Source organism: Paroedura picta, chromosome 9 (genome assembly GCF_049243985.1).
Source record: "Paroedura picta isolate Pp20150507F chromosome 9, Ppicta_v3.0, whole genome shotgun sequence".
In the NCBI taxonomy this organism is placed as follows: domain Eukaryota; kingdom Metazoa; phylum Chordata; class Lepidosauria; order Squamata; family Gekkonidae; genus Paroedura; species Paroedura picta.
In genome coordinates this window covers 50,561,848-50,576,307 of record NC_135377.1, presented here as the reverse complement: position 1 = coordinate 50,576,307, position 14,460 = coordinate 50,561,848, and the positions used below count along the sequence as shown (strand labels likewise).

General features: G+C 38.0%; 1 protein-coding gene across 3 annotated transcripts in view; it reads right to left on the bottom strand.

Moving 5' to 3' along the window:
• GNAL (G protein subunit alpha L) overlaps positions 1–14,460 on the bottom strand; it is a 156,367-nt gene that overhangs the window by 102,413 nt on the left and 39,494 nt on the right. The window contains exons 1-4 of one of the 3 annotated variants that reach the window (XM_077352789.1): positions 5,851–6,331; positions 5,526–5,598; positions 4,756–4,810; positions 4,462–4,581 (exon numbers count right to left, since the gene is read on the bottom strand). In XM_077352789.1, coding sequence (XP_077208904.1) covers positions 4,462–4,581; positions 4,756–4,810; positions 5,526–5,598; positions 5,851–5,989 — 387 coding nt within the window. In that variant the 5' untranslated portion in view covers positions 5,990–6,331. Of the gene's footprint in view, positions 1–4,461; positions 4,582–4,755; positions 4,811–5,525; positions 5,599–5,850; positions 6,332–14,460 lie in introns of those variants that run through there. The other 2 variants (XM_077352790.1, XM_077352788.1) reach the window with 2 other exon arrangements.

Genomic DNA, 14,460 nt, shown 5'->3' with positions numbered 1-14,460 from the left:
ACTCTGCCATGGAAGCTTGCTCAGTAAATTCAGGTCATTTCAGCCACTCTCAGTCTAAACCTACTTCACAGGGTGGTTGTGACAATACAGTGGAGATGAGAAGAATCCTGTAAGGCTTTCAGGGACCCCATGGGGAGAGAAATAAATGTACAGACAGCACTACTTCAAAAATCTACAAGAAGACAAAATGTTTTCTGGAAAATCAACAGAAATTAGCTATTCGTAGAAATGGTAAAATTATTATGTACACTCAAGTTAGCATTCTTATACTATACCAAGTTAACATGATAAATTTCATTCATGTAAATTGCTTCTAGTTAGGAATCAGATTTATTTATTCACTGTACCTCATTTATACCACACCTTTCTTCCCCATGGCGGGCTTACATCACACGATTCTTGTGAGGATGAAAAGGAGAAGAGAAGGAGGGTGCAAATTAGGATGAGACCATGTGACTGACTCAAGGTCACTCAGCAAGCTTCTATGACAAAACAGACATTTGAACTTGGGTCTCCCATATCCTAATCCACCACGCTAGTCACTATGTCACACTAACTCTAAATTGAAGTTTAAGAATATTTAACTTGCTATCGTTTATACCCAACTATAGCAAGTTAAACATTTCTTTTTTTATATGTTGATCATTTAGTTTCCTGTTCAACAATGAACTAAAAAGTAATGAACGCTTAAAAGCAGCTTACATTTCCTAATAGATGCTATGCATAAACATACAGATTGCAAATAATTCTGTTGAGGATTTACAGGCTGCTCGTTATCTTTAAATATTTAGAATATGTTTTTAGAAGTAAAACATATCTTTAACAAAGGAAAACTTATATAATAGACATGTTTGTTCACAGCTAGTAGCAAAATATGTCCTTAATATGTTCACTGTGCCTCACAAAGGGCAAAACAACCATCAATACAGGATTAAAAATGGCACAAGTCAATTCCTCTTAACTTAAAAAATGTCAATCACCACTCTGTCCCTAAAGTCCCATTTAAATAGCAGTGTTCCTACTTCTATTATCAGTCTTTCAGCAAACACACTAAGACCTGAACTAAAGAGCTTCCTATTCTGTCTAAAATATTATTATAATATATAAAATACTATTATGCAGATATCCTAGACCTACACCGAAGAAAAACTGTAGTATAAATTCCAAGGTTTAAAATATATATATATAGCTATAGCTATACTAAAACTACTAGAATAATACCTTCACAAACCTGTGTAAAATGTAAAAGAAGGCAACACTGGTGGTGAAAAGGGCTGTCAAGTCAGAGCCGATTTACGATGATCCTGTAGGGTTTTCAAGGCAAGAGACAAACAGAAGTAGTTTGTCATTGCCTGCCTCTGGGTAACAACCCTGGACTTTCTTGGTGGACTCCCATCCAAGTATTAACCAGGGCTGATCCTGCTTAACTTCTGAAACCTGATGAGATTGGGCTAGCCTGGGTCATCCAGGTCAGGGTGACAATGCAATATGAAATACTCAACTAGCAAATACGTACCTGAAACCACTAAAAGGTAAAGGTAAAGGTATCCCCTGTAAAAGCACCAGGTCATGTCTGACCCTTGGGGTGACGCCCTCTAGAGTTTTCATGGCAGACTCAATATGGGGTGGTTTGCCGACATACCAAGTCATGAACACATGAAAAAGGGTTAAAATATATATTCTAATATCGAGCAATAATAAATATAAGTTAATTATTGATGCTAGAATTACTATAATGAAATCTCCTTTAGTGAAATTTTAGGATAGGTAAAGATACATGGCTAACTCTACCAATATAAAAAGCTGGGGATTATAATTATTCATGACAATAAATACATCAGTTCCAAGCATTTTTGTCATAGTTCTTTGGGAAGGGGTGCTTTAAATAATTAAGCCAGTCCTAAACATATTAACTCAAAAAATCACCTTATTTATTTTAATGTGACATATTTCCAAGTAAGTTTGCTTAGTTTTACAGCCATGCTATTGTATGACTGTCACTCCACTCAATGGTGCTTCATGTCAAGGAAGTATGCATAACATTGTAGTTTTTAGCTGCAGTCCAGGGCATTCTTTGCAAGGAGTAGGGATCTCTACTGAATAAACACTGTTAGAATTACATTGTCAGTCACCATTGGCATGACTTGTTCACACATCACAGGCATGATCCAGCACTCAAAAATAAGGGATGCTAGTAAAAATCAGTTGTAATCTGGAAGACATGTAGAGGAATGAATGGATGGGAGGCACAAAGAGATCTCCCATTTTCCCCATTGTGTGGTTAAGCTGCCTGCATGTATTCCCACTTGTGGAGAGGGAGAAACTGATGGCGTTATTGTTTCTTATCAGACTCCTCTACATTTGGATGCTGTTCCTTCAACGTACAAATTCTCAATAGTTTATTTCAAAACATTTTCAGAACTAATAAATCACAAAAATATGAAAGCATGGCAGATACTACCTATTGCAATTCAGACTTGACAAAACCTTGTAGCAGGAAAAAAACAAAAACAAATTCATCCTATTTGAACCACAACTGAATTCATAACAGAATGAAATTTAGGAACACTAATTATTTGCAGATCAACCCACCTATTTCAGAAGACTTATATGTCACTTAGGTCACTAAATGCAAATTATTGTATTTTAACCATGAAACTGAACATCCTATGTATCACATTATGCATTAAAAAAATAATATTGTGTCAATAGCCAACACAAATGACACACACTAGGAAACTCTTCCTTATAAAGGGGCCAGCACCATCCTACAACCAACCTGCCAGGATTAAAACATTTAGAGTTCCAGCATGCCCAGCATTTTCAGAAATGGTTTGCCAGGTGGAATTGGGGACTGCTATTTAGCAAAGAATTTTCCCTTTTGGCTCATGAAACTGGTTGCAATGTGCTTTTGTATCTGACCACTGAAGTTAAATATGGTATTCAAGACAAACCTTTAATGAGAAACTAAAACACCGTAACAAACTGTAACTAAAGAAAGCACTAATTCCACAAAGAAACACAAATACAGCAGTTGTGTGCAGAGCTGCCATCAATGCCTATCACCACGGAACACTGCAGTCCAAACACTAACTTACTCTTGTTCTAATTAAGGATGATTATGTATGTACAACTTATTCCATATAAACAACCCTGAACAGAGTAACTCTATTCTAATCACACTGGTTTCTGTGGCCTAGCCATATACTGAAGTAATTCTGCACTGGACTGTAATGTAAAGTAATTCCAAAGATGACACATTTGAAACCTTTGCTCTTTTAAAACAGATGCTAAATCTACCACTGATCTTGCAATATCAACTTTGATTTCCATGCATGTTTCAGTTCTAACAGCTGCTTCCAGAAAAGTCCCGGTTCTGAGTTTTACTTGGCCAACTTTACACAAATGCTTTGCCATGCAAGAATGTTATTGTGAAGGCTCCACAAGAATAGTCTGAAAATGACTTTTAGTGCTAATCACTAAAGGGAACCTAAAGAAGTCGGAAGTACCAACCTGTATGTCTGCAAACGACAAGTCATTGAAAGTTATACAGTTAATATAACTATACAGTTATATAGATCATGTAACTATATGTGTTAAACTAAATGCAAGTATATAGTTATGCTTAGAGTTGCAGATACAGTTTTTCTGCAGCTATTTAAAAGCAGTGTTTCTAATGTATTCTTGAACCATTATACTCAAAGATTTATCAAAGTATTAGATACAGTTAGTATTCCAACTCTTTCTCCCCAACAATGCAATGCAGAATATGCTCCTCAGTCAATTATAAAATAGATTGGGGGAGAGGGGGGGGGGGAAAAACTGTCAGGTCTTCAGCGACCACAAACCAGTTAACGGAGTCGCTTTGAGGTAACAAAAGAAATACCAAAATTTCTATTTTCGCTTACAGAAAAGTTAACATTTAATATCAAGATAATCCAATGCAGATCTCCTTTGTTGGCAAATTCATCTGATATTTTTAAAAAAATTAGTCACAAATTAGTAACACTACGAATGGTTTTTTTCTAGCCACTTTCAAAAGAAAACAAGAAACACAGACATAAGAAAAGAGCATATATTTGGAAGCCATGCACCTTAAGTATTGTAAATATAAAGGATGTTCAAAAATGCCTTACCTGACCTAAACATTCTACCATGAAAATGTAATCTTCAGAAAAATGGACCAATCATCTCAAGACGGTATATAGTACACTGTATATTCTACTAATTTTATTACTATCTCACAGCAACTAATTTTAACACAATTTTGTTACTTCACAAAATTAAATTCTACAAGGTTCTTGATTGCTTTCATTATATAATACTCTAAATATATTCCAGAACAGCAAATACTGCTCTATAAGAACACAATTCAATATGACAATACACCTGTATATTCTTTTTAAATTATGTTGTGAAGGAACAGGAGAAGTAAGGGGAGAGAACATAGTAAAATCTTACCTCGGTGTAGTCAAAGTCAGAAAGTGGGGCTATACTCTTAATGTAATCTGCTCGGAACTGGTTTTCTTGGTTGGCCAATGGAACAGGAGGTATTAAGGTGCTCATTGCTGAAACTATAGTCTGGGATAAGAAAAAACACACACAAAGACAAGATTTATTAATATGGCTAAACCCAGGATCACTGAAGGTGACCCAGTCATCATCAGAACAATTAAGGTATTCTCTGCATGCAACAATCCTAATGACTAAAAACATAACACAATTTAAGATCAGCAAAAATATATAAATTCTTACCACAATTGCATCTTTAACATTTTTCCGAATATCGAGAATTTTCTGTTTCTTTTCTCTGCATTGAAACAACAATAAAAAACCCTTGAGTGTTCTCCTACCATTAAGACCCTGAAACTCAATAACCCCCATATTTTTATCCATAACATTGTCACACCATTTTATAATAGAGCACACATTCTTTTTGTCTTTTGACACATGTCAACAGTCTATGTTTAAAGCTTTGGGGAGGGAAAGGAGGACTACCTGAAGACTACACTTATACTGCGAATTGAAGACTACACATAGTTCAATCCCAAATATTTCAGCATATCCATCCACAAATGACTGTAATCAACATACTAATTGATTCTGAGTTAAATAATACAGTCTATTAACACTTCAGAATGAATTTTAGTCCAGCTACTTCTTTACCAATTGAGTGCTTCCAATCTGTGCATGAACTGACAAGTATCTTTAATTTTACATACATAGAAAACATTAGTTATTTGCTGTTATAAGAAGTAGTCGCCATGTTGCAGCTACACAAGGGCCTATTAAGCACTGCAGTAGCAACAGTGTAAAAATAAAGGAAAAGGAACATCTTAGGAGAGGACAATATCAATTTAATGTTTCCTTTGATATATATTAATTCTAATTATTTACAAAGGAGTGGAGGTGGCAGTAAATCACAAATGAACTACATGCAAAAAGGCTAAAATAAATTATCTAGTTTGTGTAAATGTGGATTAAATGTACGTATTAAAAATACTGGAAGCATCAACAATTCTTACTCTGAATTAAATCCATTTACATGCAAGATCCTCATCTGCTTGACAATAGTGCTTTTCCCTGACTCACCAGCCCCTGGAAAAAAAGAAGAGAAAAAAAAAACGTGTGATGTATACATTTGGGGAGCAGGAAAACGGGGAGGACAGAAGCATTCATACACCTATCCAAGACAATCTCTGCATTTTACACGCATTGCTCAGTAAAAGAGATCAGCATTCCTACCACCTCATATTCTATGGCACCCAAACGGCACAGCCCTTCCATGGGAAACTGAATTGCACCACTGCCCTCTCATCCTCCTCCACCCCAAAAGCCCTCCTTCCTTACCCAGCAGAAGCAAACGGTGTGTGGCTTTATAAGCCAATCTCTCTTTCTGCAACTGCTTCTCTATTTTTTTGTTGGCTTCTCGCTGGGCTTTCTCATCAATACGCTGATCCTCCGTTTTGCTGTTGCCTAAACACCCCATTGCTGTCACTTAGGGTGGATATCAGATTACACTATTTATGTATAAGTCTTGCTCTCTCTCTCTTTCAAAAAAATTAAGAGTTGATATTTATATCCCCGTGATGGTATCTCTCCTCTTTCTTCCCCGCTCAAATAAAATGGTCTCTGGTCGTTTTCTGATCACAGTTGTTGTTGTTGTTTCCTCCCGCAAAGAGATGCAAAGAGCTTCCGGAAGAGGTAAGTGTATAAACAGAACAAAAATCTGTACAAAATGCCCTAACGCACAGGGAAAAGAGAGAAGGGCTCCTCCTGGAAACCAGTCGAACGCTGCCTTCCCTTCGCCACCGCCGCCGCCACCGAGCGCGCGCGCGCGCACACACACACGCGCGCACACACACACACTTACAATCCCTATATTTCTCTGTAAAGGGCTATTTTTGTCTTTCTAACTCAGCACTGCCTCTTTCTGCAAGACCAGGAAACAGTCGAACTACAAACGCTGCAGAGGGAGAGCTGGCTCCACTTGGATTCTGTGGACTGTATTAATTCCTGAATCAATACAATAATGACTATAATGAATACAATAAATTCCTAAATAGAAGCCCTGGAATATAGAAGAGGGAAAGGAGTCTGCATATGCCTTTAAAAAATCCAATCTGACATGCAAAGAACTGCAGTTACAGCTATTCCAAAACTATGATTTTGGTATCGGAATCCCACTTGGATCTCCATTTGAATGCACAGAGCCGAAAGAACAAACCCAGCCAAATCCAAATCACCATCCCTTTTTCAGCCCTGTGACAAAAAAATTCCTGCGAATTATAGCATATGGATTCCACCAGATTTCAAAAAGTCCTAAATCATAATTCATGTAGGACACGTATTATTAGCAACCTTTTTCTGCTTCTCAGTATATTTGAAAGTCAGCATGGTATAGTGGTTAGAGTGCTGAACTAGGTTCAAATCCTCAGTTTGCCATGCAAGCAGGATATTTGACTCACATAGCCTAGCCTACCTCACAAGGTTGTTGTGAAGATAAAATAGATGACAGAACAACAGATCTCCACTGAGGAAAACGGTGAAGAATAAATTAAGTAAAAAAGCCTACGATTTGAGGAACTCATGAACTTTATGAACAGGCTGACCCTGATTATTGAAAAAGAATTAATCTGCTACACAAAAACTCTTAACAGTGATATGCTTACTTCCTTGCAAAGTAGCATTTACCTTTAAGACAGTTTTAGCTCTAAACCAATACCTTTATAGTCAAAGAGTAAGCAAATTTTCCAGCAGATATTCTCATAACCAGGGCTGGAACATACACATTTACTACCTTTGAATGTTCATCATCTTGTGCTCTCCTCTTACCTATGACCTCTACCCAAATCTCTTGCCTGAACAAGAAGGATTTTACATAATCAAAAATATATACACTGCCGGAACAAAGGAAATACAAATACCCAGGTCTTAAGTATGTCATTATATATTAAGTAAAACCAAAAACAGAAAAAATCCTTAAATCTAACCACTTAAAATACATTGCAAGACTAAATGTTTCATCACCTCCTCTGGTTTAACTTGATTCCAATCATTTAAGAATAAAGACCATCTTTGCATAAGGAGTGACTGTTCATATTTCTCTCCACCATCTCATTTGTCTGTAAAATGCAACTTTATTCTATTACCATAATTATCCAACACTTATATCTGAATAAGTGTACATGCAAATGAAATCTTCTCTTGAATAAAACTTTGCAATCCTAAAGGTGCTACTGGACTCAAACTTTGCTTAACCTAAACTTCCTAAGTCATAGCGGAATATTGAAATACATTCAATTATAACTGACACTAGTCTGCATTTCACCTCACAAATTCATATTTTGCTCAACATCTGCATACCTTGCACCAAAATTGTTTTATATTGGACAAGTCCATGAAATAAGAGAAAAAGTTCCTCTTTCCTGGTGGCATCCTCAACATGGACCTAAACTATTGCTAAACATTTTCTTTCATTTAGTTTGTTAAACCTGTGGGGATTTTGAGATATCGAGGTTGTTGAGTGGCACAGTCACAAACTGGATGTCTTGTGTGTGTCGAGGCAAATCACAAAATGTTGGGAGGTTTCATACCAAGAATCCTCCTACAATGGAAACAAGAGTTTCTAAATGGCTCCCAAGTATCTATTTTCCAATCTAGAGGGAACAGATCTCTCTAGTTTTGAGATGAACTGTAATTCCTGGGGATCCCAGGTACACTTGAAACCTGGCAACTCTAATGAGAGATGGCTTTAAAGTTCCTGGTGGCATACTCTCATGCACAGAATGAGAAAGAGCATATAGATGGCTGGCCCCAGCTGCCAGAAGAGTAGCATGATACGGTGGGTATGACTGAATGTGCATTCTGTATACTTGGCAATGGGAGGACCTTGCATTGTACTATCAATGCTATATCTCATGTTACTTGGCACCCACTTTTTGTTATTTATTGGAGTTCTTCCACTTTGTTGTTGTTGTTGTTGTTAGGTGCGAAGTCGTGTCCGACCCATTGCGACCCCATGGACAATAATCCTCCAGGCCTTCCTGTCCTCTACCATTCCTCGAAGTCCATTTAAGCGTCCACCAACTGCTTCAGTGACTCCATCCAGCCACCTCATTCTCTGTCGTCCCCTTCTTTTTTTGCCCTCAGTCGCTCCCAACATTAGGCTCTTCTCCAGAGAGTCCTTCCTTCTCATGAGGTGGCCAAAACCCCCCTGAAAGCACTACAGACTGACATCCAAAATTTCCTCAGGATTCCTGGTCCCAGAGAGGTGAGAATGTTGTCAGCTGGGGCCAGGGCTTTTTCAGCGCCCACCCCACCTGCTGGAATGCTCTGACCACTGAGATCCTGTGGGGCCTCAACCAGTTCCTCAGAGCCTGCGAGGCAGAGCTATTCTACCAGGAAGATAACACTCATAAAATCCAATCAGCTGACCTCCCCTGAAGAATCCAAACTCCATCCGAGTATCATGGAAAGATAAATCTGCCCAAATACGGATACCCACCGTAATAGTTAACGTTTAGTATTTAATTAGTAGCAGAGGGGTTAGTTTGTACTATTTAAATGCAAATTATGATTTCAAATTTTTATGTATTTATGAATGATGTTACCCACTCTGAGCCTTGTGGGAAGTGTGGGTTCGGAAAATAAAGATTATTATTATTAGTAGTAGTAGTTAAGATATTAGACCAGGATCTGGAAGAGCCAGGCTCAAATCTGTGTGGAAATTTGCTGGGTGACCTTGGCACACTATCAGCCTAATCTAAATCACATAGTTGTTATGACGATGAAGCAAAGCAGAACAGAATGATGTATGCCACTTTGGGTCTCCAATAAGGGGAAAGCCAGTGAATAAATGAAGTAAATAAATATTTATTCTAAACATAAAAAGCCAAAAGATAATAAATCTAAACAATAATAACACAATCTTTATCTTCAAAAATAATTACTGTGTTCTCTGCAATTCTTCATTAAATCAAAGAAAAAAAGTTTAATATTTTCCTGTAGTATTACAATAATCAATAAATTTAGTTCTTCTTATCAGCATATTCCTTTGTTTCTGATCTTCTAAAATATATCTAGATATAAAATAAATGCATGTAATCTAACTCTTTCTGATTAATGAAGAGAGTGTCTTTTCCAACACATTTTAGCAGTAGTAAATAATTTCACCACTAATATGAAATCAGATATTTACTTAATCAGACCTTGCAATAACCAAACAAAATCATTTCAGGTATAACACAGCCAGTTATGCTAAAAGGGTCTCATCTTGAAACAAAGCCAAAATACATTAGACAAGTCAGCATGTTCAGTTCCACAGGGCCAACAATTACCTTGTGCACTGCCACAGACTCAACCTAGCATGCAGGGAGTAAGATGTCACTGCTACTTAAATCAGAAGATATCGGCAAACAGGTTACCTTAGACAAGATCCAATTTCAATGCAACCCAAAAATAGCATAACCTAAAAACTGTCTCCCATTTTCCCTACAAACTTTTCTGATGATTCATACCTTATGAGTTAAGCATGTGATGTTCCTGGTGAGAGCACTTTAACAAGTTTATCTCCCCAGATCATCTTAGGCTTTTCACTTTCCTATTCTCCACCTAGGAAATCAATGCAAATGTTTTTCCAGGAAAGAAGTTGGCATGGGCATGGTGTAGTGGTTAAGCGGTGTGAATGGCGGCTTGTGGGTTCCATATGTGCCCCTCTTCTCACCCCCGCCCCTTTATGAGATTTTTATTGGGGGAATGATAGTGATTCCAGTTCGTTTTTTCCACCGTATCTCCTTTTTGTTAATGTGATTAGTTGGGTATGTGTTATGTTTTTATGTCTGGGAGCTTTAATGGGGTTTTTATTGGGATTGTATGCAGCTTATTGTAACCCGCCATGAGCCACTTGGAAGTGGCGGGTAATAAATTGAAACAACAACAACAACAACAGTGGTCTCTAATCTGGAGAACTGGGTTTGATTCCCCATTCTACGTTTGTTTTTAACAATTTGATCTTGCGATGGCCTATGGCCTAGTGCAATAAATTTTGACTCAAAGGGTTTGATTCCCCACTCCTTCATATGCAGCCAGCTGGGTGACCTTGAGCAAGTGACAGTTCTGTCAGAGCTTTCTCAGTCTCACCTACCTCACACTGTGTCTGTTGTGAAGAGACGAGGAGTAGGCAATTGTAAGCTGTTTTGAGACTCATTTGGGTAGTAAAACTCAGGATACAAAAAAACCAGCTCTTCTTCACCCAAACCTGTTGCTGATAACTGAGGTTTGGGACAATTTCAGAGAGCTAAAATGGATTTTCTTTAAAGGATAGCAATAGCAACTTTAACACATCTTAAACTGGAACAGGTAATAAGATAAGGGATTGAACTTTTAAAAACTGTACATGCAAGAAACCACTTCCTGTGGGGTTGCCAAGTCCAGCTTGGGAAATTCTTGGAGATCTGGGGGTGGAGCCTAGGAAGGCAGCTCAGCAGGAATGCAATACCATAGAGTCCCCTTTCCAATGCCACAATCTTCTTCAGGGGGATGGATCTCTGTAGTCAGGACTTCAGCTGTAATTCTGGAAGGACTCCAGGCTTCACCTGGAGGCTGGCAAGCCTACTCTTGCAAGCTTAGGTAGCTTTATTATACTGGATATACTGTTACAAATCTGCTATAATTCAGTAATACTTTACACTGTTATCCAGATAGTGTAAGGGGATTTAATTTTTTAAAAATCTGTATCCGTTCATCCTGTTAGATTAACTGCTTCCCCACTAATTCTTCTCTCCAGCTTCCGGCACTCACCAGCTTCCATAACTGACTCTGCTACGTAACACAGCTTTTCATTGGTTTGTTAAGAGTGTTGTTCTCATTGGCTCTGTGTTGCTGTGTGGTGTTTGCTCTTATATCTGTCACAAGCATAAATCTAATTCTTAACGTGGCCACAGGATGCTTTTAAAAAATCTGTACAATGGGGCCATGGATAGACAGGGGAGATATCTGCGCAAACCTGAGAAACCTCTGAGTTTGCAGAAGAATCATTTTAAAAGATGGGATAAAAAGAAAGTTAACAGGAAAGTGAAATGAAAAGTTTGTAAAGCTGAGTTCCTGTGGAATTACTTATTTTTATTTCTGCCATCTCTGGTTGCTTAGGTAATCCAAAATGGCTGTCATGGTTTTGTATAATGAATGGGTAGAAGAGTGGAAAAGGAAGGGTAAAACTAAAAGGAAGGGTAAAACTAAAACTAGAGAGAGCGAAGGAAGAAAGAAAATGAAGCAAAAGAGAATAAAGTTAGGTATGAAGGGAAGGAACCAGGGTGAGGAAGGAACTGAGAGGGGAAAGGGTCGAAGAACTAGAGTAAAAGAGGAGACAAAAGGCAGCTGAAAAGGGGAGAGGCTGCAGGGACTGAGGGGGAGGGAGAAGGATGGATGCTAGACAGACAAGGTAAAAAAATGCTCCATTCAGCTCTGTGTTGTTTTGTCCCTGTTGGGACACTATAGGAAGGGGAGGGGCAGGACCTGGAATTATTCCCTTGCTGCAGGACATCAGAGGCTCTATAGCAGACTAGGACCAGGAGGGGTCTGGACTGGCATAGACATCGTGCACAAGCGGAAATCTGCCCTGCTGCCATCCAAGTGCTGGTCCAGCCTTTCCCCCCTGTCTGAGACAGGAGAGTTATTTCTTTCTTCAGTGTTAAAAGGCTGTAGTTATTTAGGTGGCCGAATTGTGGCTCTCCAGATGTCATGGACTACAATGCCCATGAGCCCCTACCATCACATGCTGGCAGGGGCTCATGGGGACTGTAGTCCATGGACATCTGGAGAGCCACAGTTCAGGTACCCTATAGCTCACAGGTACGGGGCAGTAGACATATATATTATTTAAATCCTGCCGATAAGAATTGATCCTATTGAAGGACTTAATTAGCAAACAGTAAGCTGAAAAACAACCACTGATGAAAACTTACTTGAAAACGGTTATAATCTAGAGGCTGTTTTGGTTGTTCAAATAAAAAGAAGATATTAGACACGTTTGTTGCATTCATTGTGAAATTGTGTATTGTAGCCTAGGATATGTTCTTTTTTCTGTTGTTGTACTCATTTTGAACCGTCCTTTTTTTTCGTGATCTACCCATCTAGTCTGAAAAGGCAGGGCCAGATGCAGTTTCAGTTTCAAAAAGGCTGCTACTGTCTTTGAACCTATCATTGTATACCTTGAAAGGACCTTAGAAATAACACTTGGAGAAGCCACCACAGTCCTGGATGGAGAACACAAGTTATTTGTCAAGCACAGGTTTTAAGATACCTGCAAAAGTTACCTGCAGACATTAAACCAACATCTTATTTACCTGGCTCATATTGCTTCAGTGTGTCCATTGCTATCTGCTTAATCTCTGAAAGTAAACATTTCAAACACAGACTTTCATATTTTTGCTCTGCATTTGTCCTTGATCTTTCTATTTCAGTGATGTTACTATTTCTTCATGCTACAGATCTTGACATGATTTTTGGTCTCTCTCTGTTTCTGCACCGATTTCATTACTGTCTAAGTCTTGTTTTCTGATATCAATATTACTAAACAGCATTTTTTAAAATTTCTGTTAATTCTATGATCCTTTGATTCAGTCTCTCCTTTATCCTGCTAGGATTTTTTAAGCACTCTTATTTTCTATGCTTAAACTGGTTCCGTTTTGTATTCTGTTGTCCACCTTATTTCCCCCCAACAGAAACAGACAACGCAACCTAATAAGTCTCTTAATGTAATTTGAATAAGGTCTTCCAAAAAGGGCACATTTATTCAAAAGAGGTAGATAGCTTTTCGCACAAGCAATATTCAACATTAGGGATACTTTGTAAAAATTATAAAGTACACAAAACCACTTTAACACTACTACTTGAAAAGTTCAAGAAAGCCTATATATATATACATATCTCTAACACTATAAAAATGAGGAACAAAAAGGAACGTACATTACAAACTTTTGATATCAAAGATTCCAGGCTGTATAACTACCTACATATTCCATTCATTTTAGCAAAGCTTTAAAATGTTCTAAATATTCAATTAAAATACTATCCAATTAATACAATCCACCAAAAATGATCTTCTTTGTACTTCTAAAACATAAACATGAAGCGCTATCCACAAAACAATTTCATCCAGCAACACTGCTTGTTCATAGCGTTTTAAAATAGAAGTATATACTATCCAGTGCTTAGAAACTCAATTGCATTAGCATTCCAATCAATCTTTCATTAGCAGAGCTATACTTCACTGTCAAATCAGATACAGATTTTTTTCTACTTTACATGTGGTACATTTCCTATTTTTTTCCTTCTCATGTATGCAACTTTATGATTCTCTCAAACTTGCTTAAAAGGTCTAAGAAATATTGACATGTAAGTCAAATTATATTAACAGTTTGTGCATATATATGTAATATACATTAACATAATTAAAATGTTTGTCAAATCATGAAAATGCACTTAATCCTACTGCATTTTAAAAAGATATTCATAGCTATCATTATAAATACTAAAAGAGAAAGTTGCCTATGATTTTATCAGCCACTACAGTTTCTCCTTTTCTCTCTCCACTCACCCACATAAATAGGAATTATGACATTGATTACTGCTGTATTTTTTGTATTAGATTATCTTATCCATTTGGTGCCTCTTAATAATTGTGAAACAGCCTTGGGGGACGGACTGTCCAGCCTCTCCAGGGCCAATCAGGTTGCAGCCAGCTGCGTCCTGACTAGTCCTGCCCCTACAGCTCTCGCCATTCCTCACCAAGCCCTCAGCCCTTGCCTCACAGATTGTTAGAGCCAGCCAGTCAATGACTGCTCTGCTCCACTTGCAGGCCCCAGGTAAGAGCCATGCCTGGGCCGGGGAGCACTTCCCAAAGGCCTGCTAAAGCCTTGCACAGGCCCCGGATGTGCTATCAAGGCCTTTGGGAAGCCA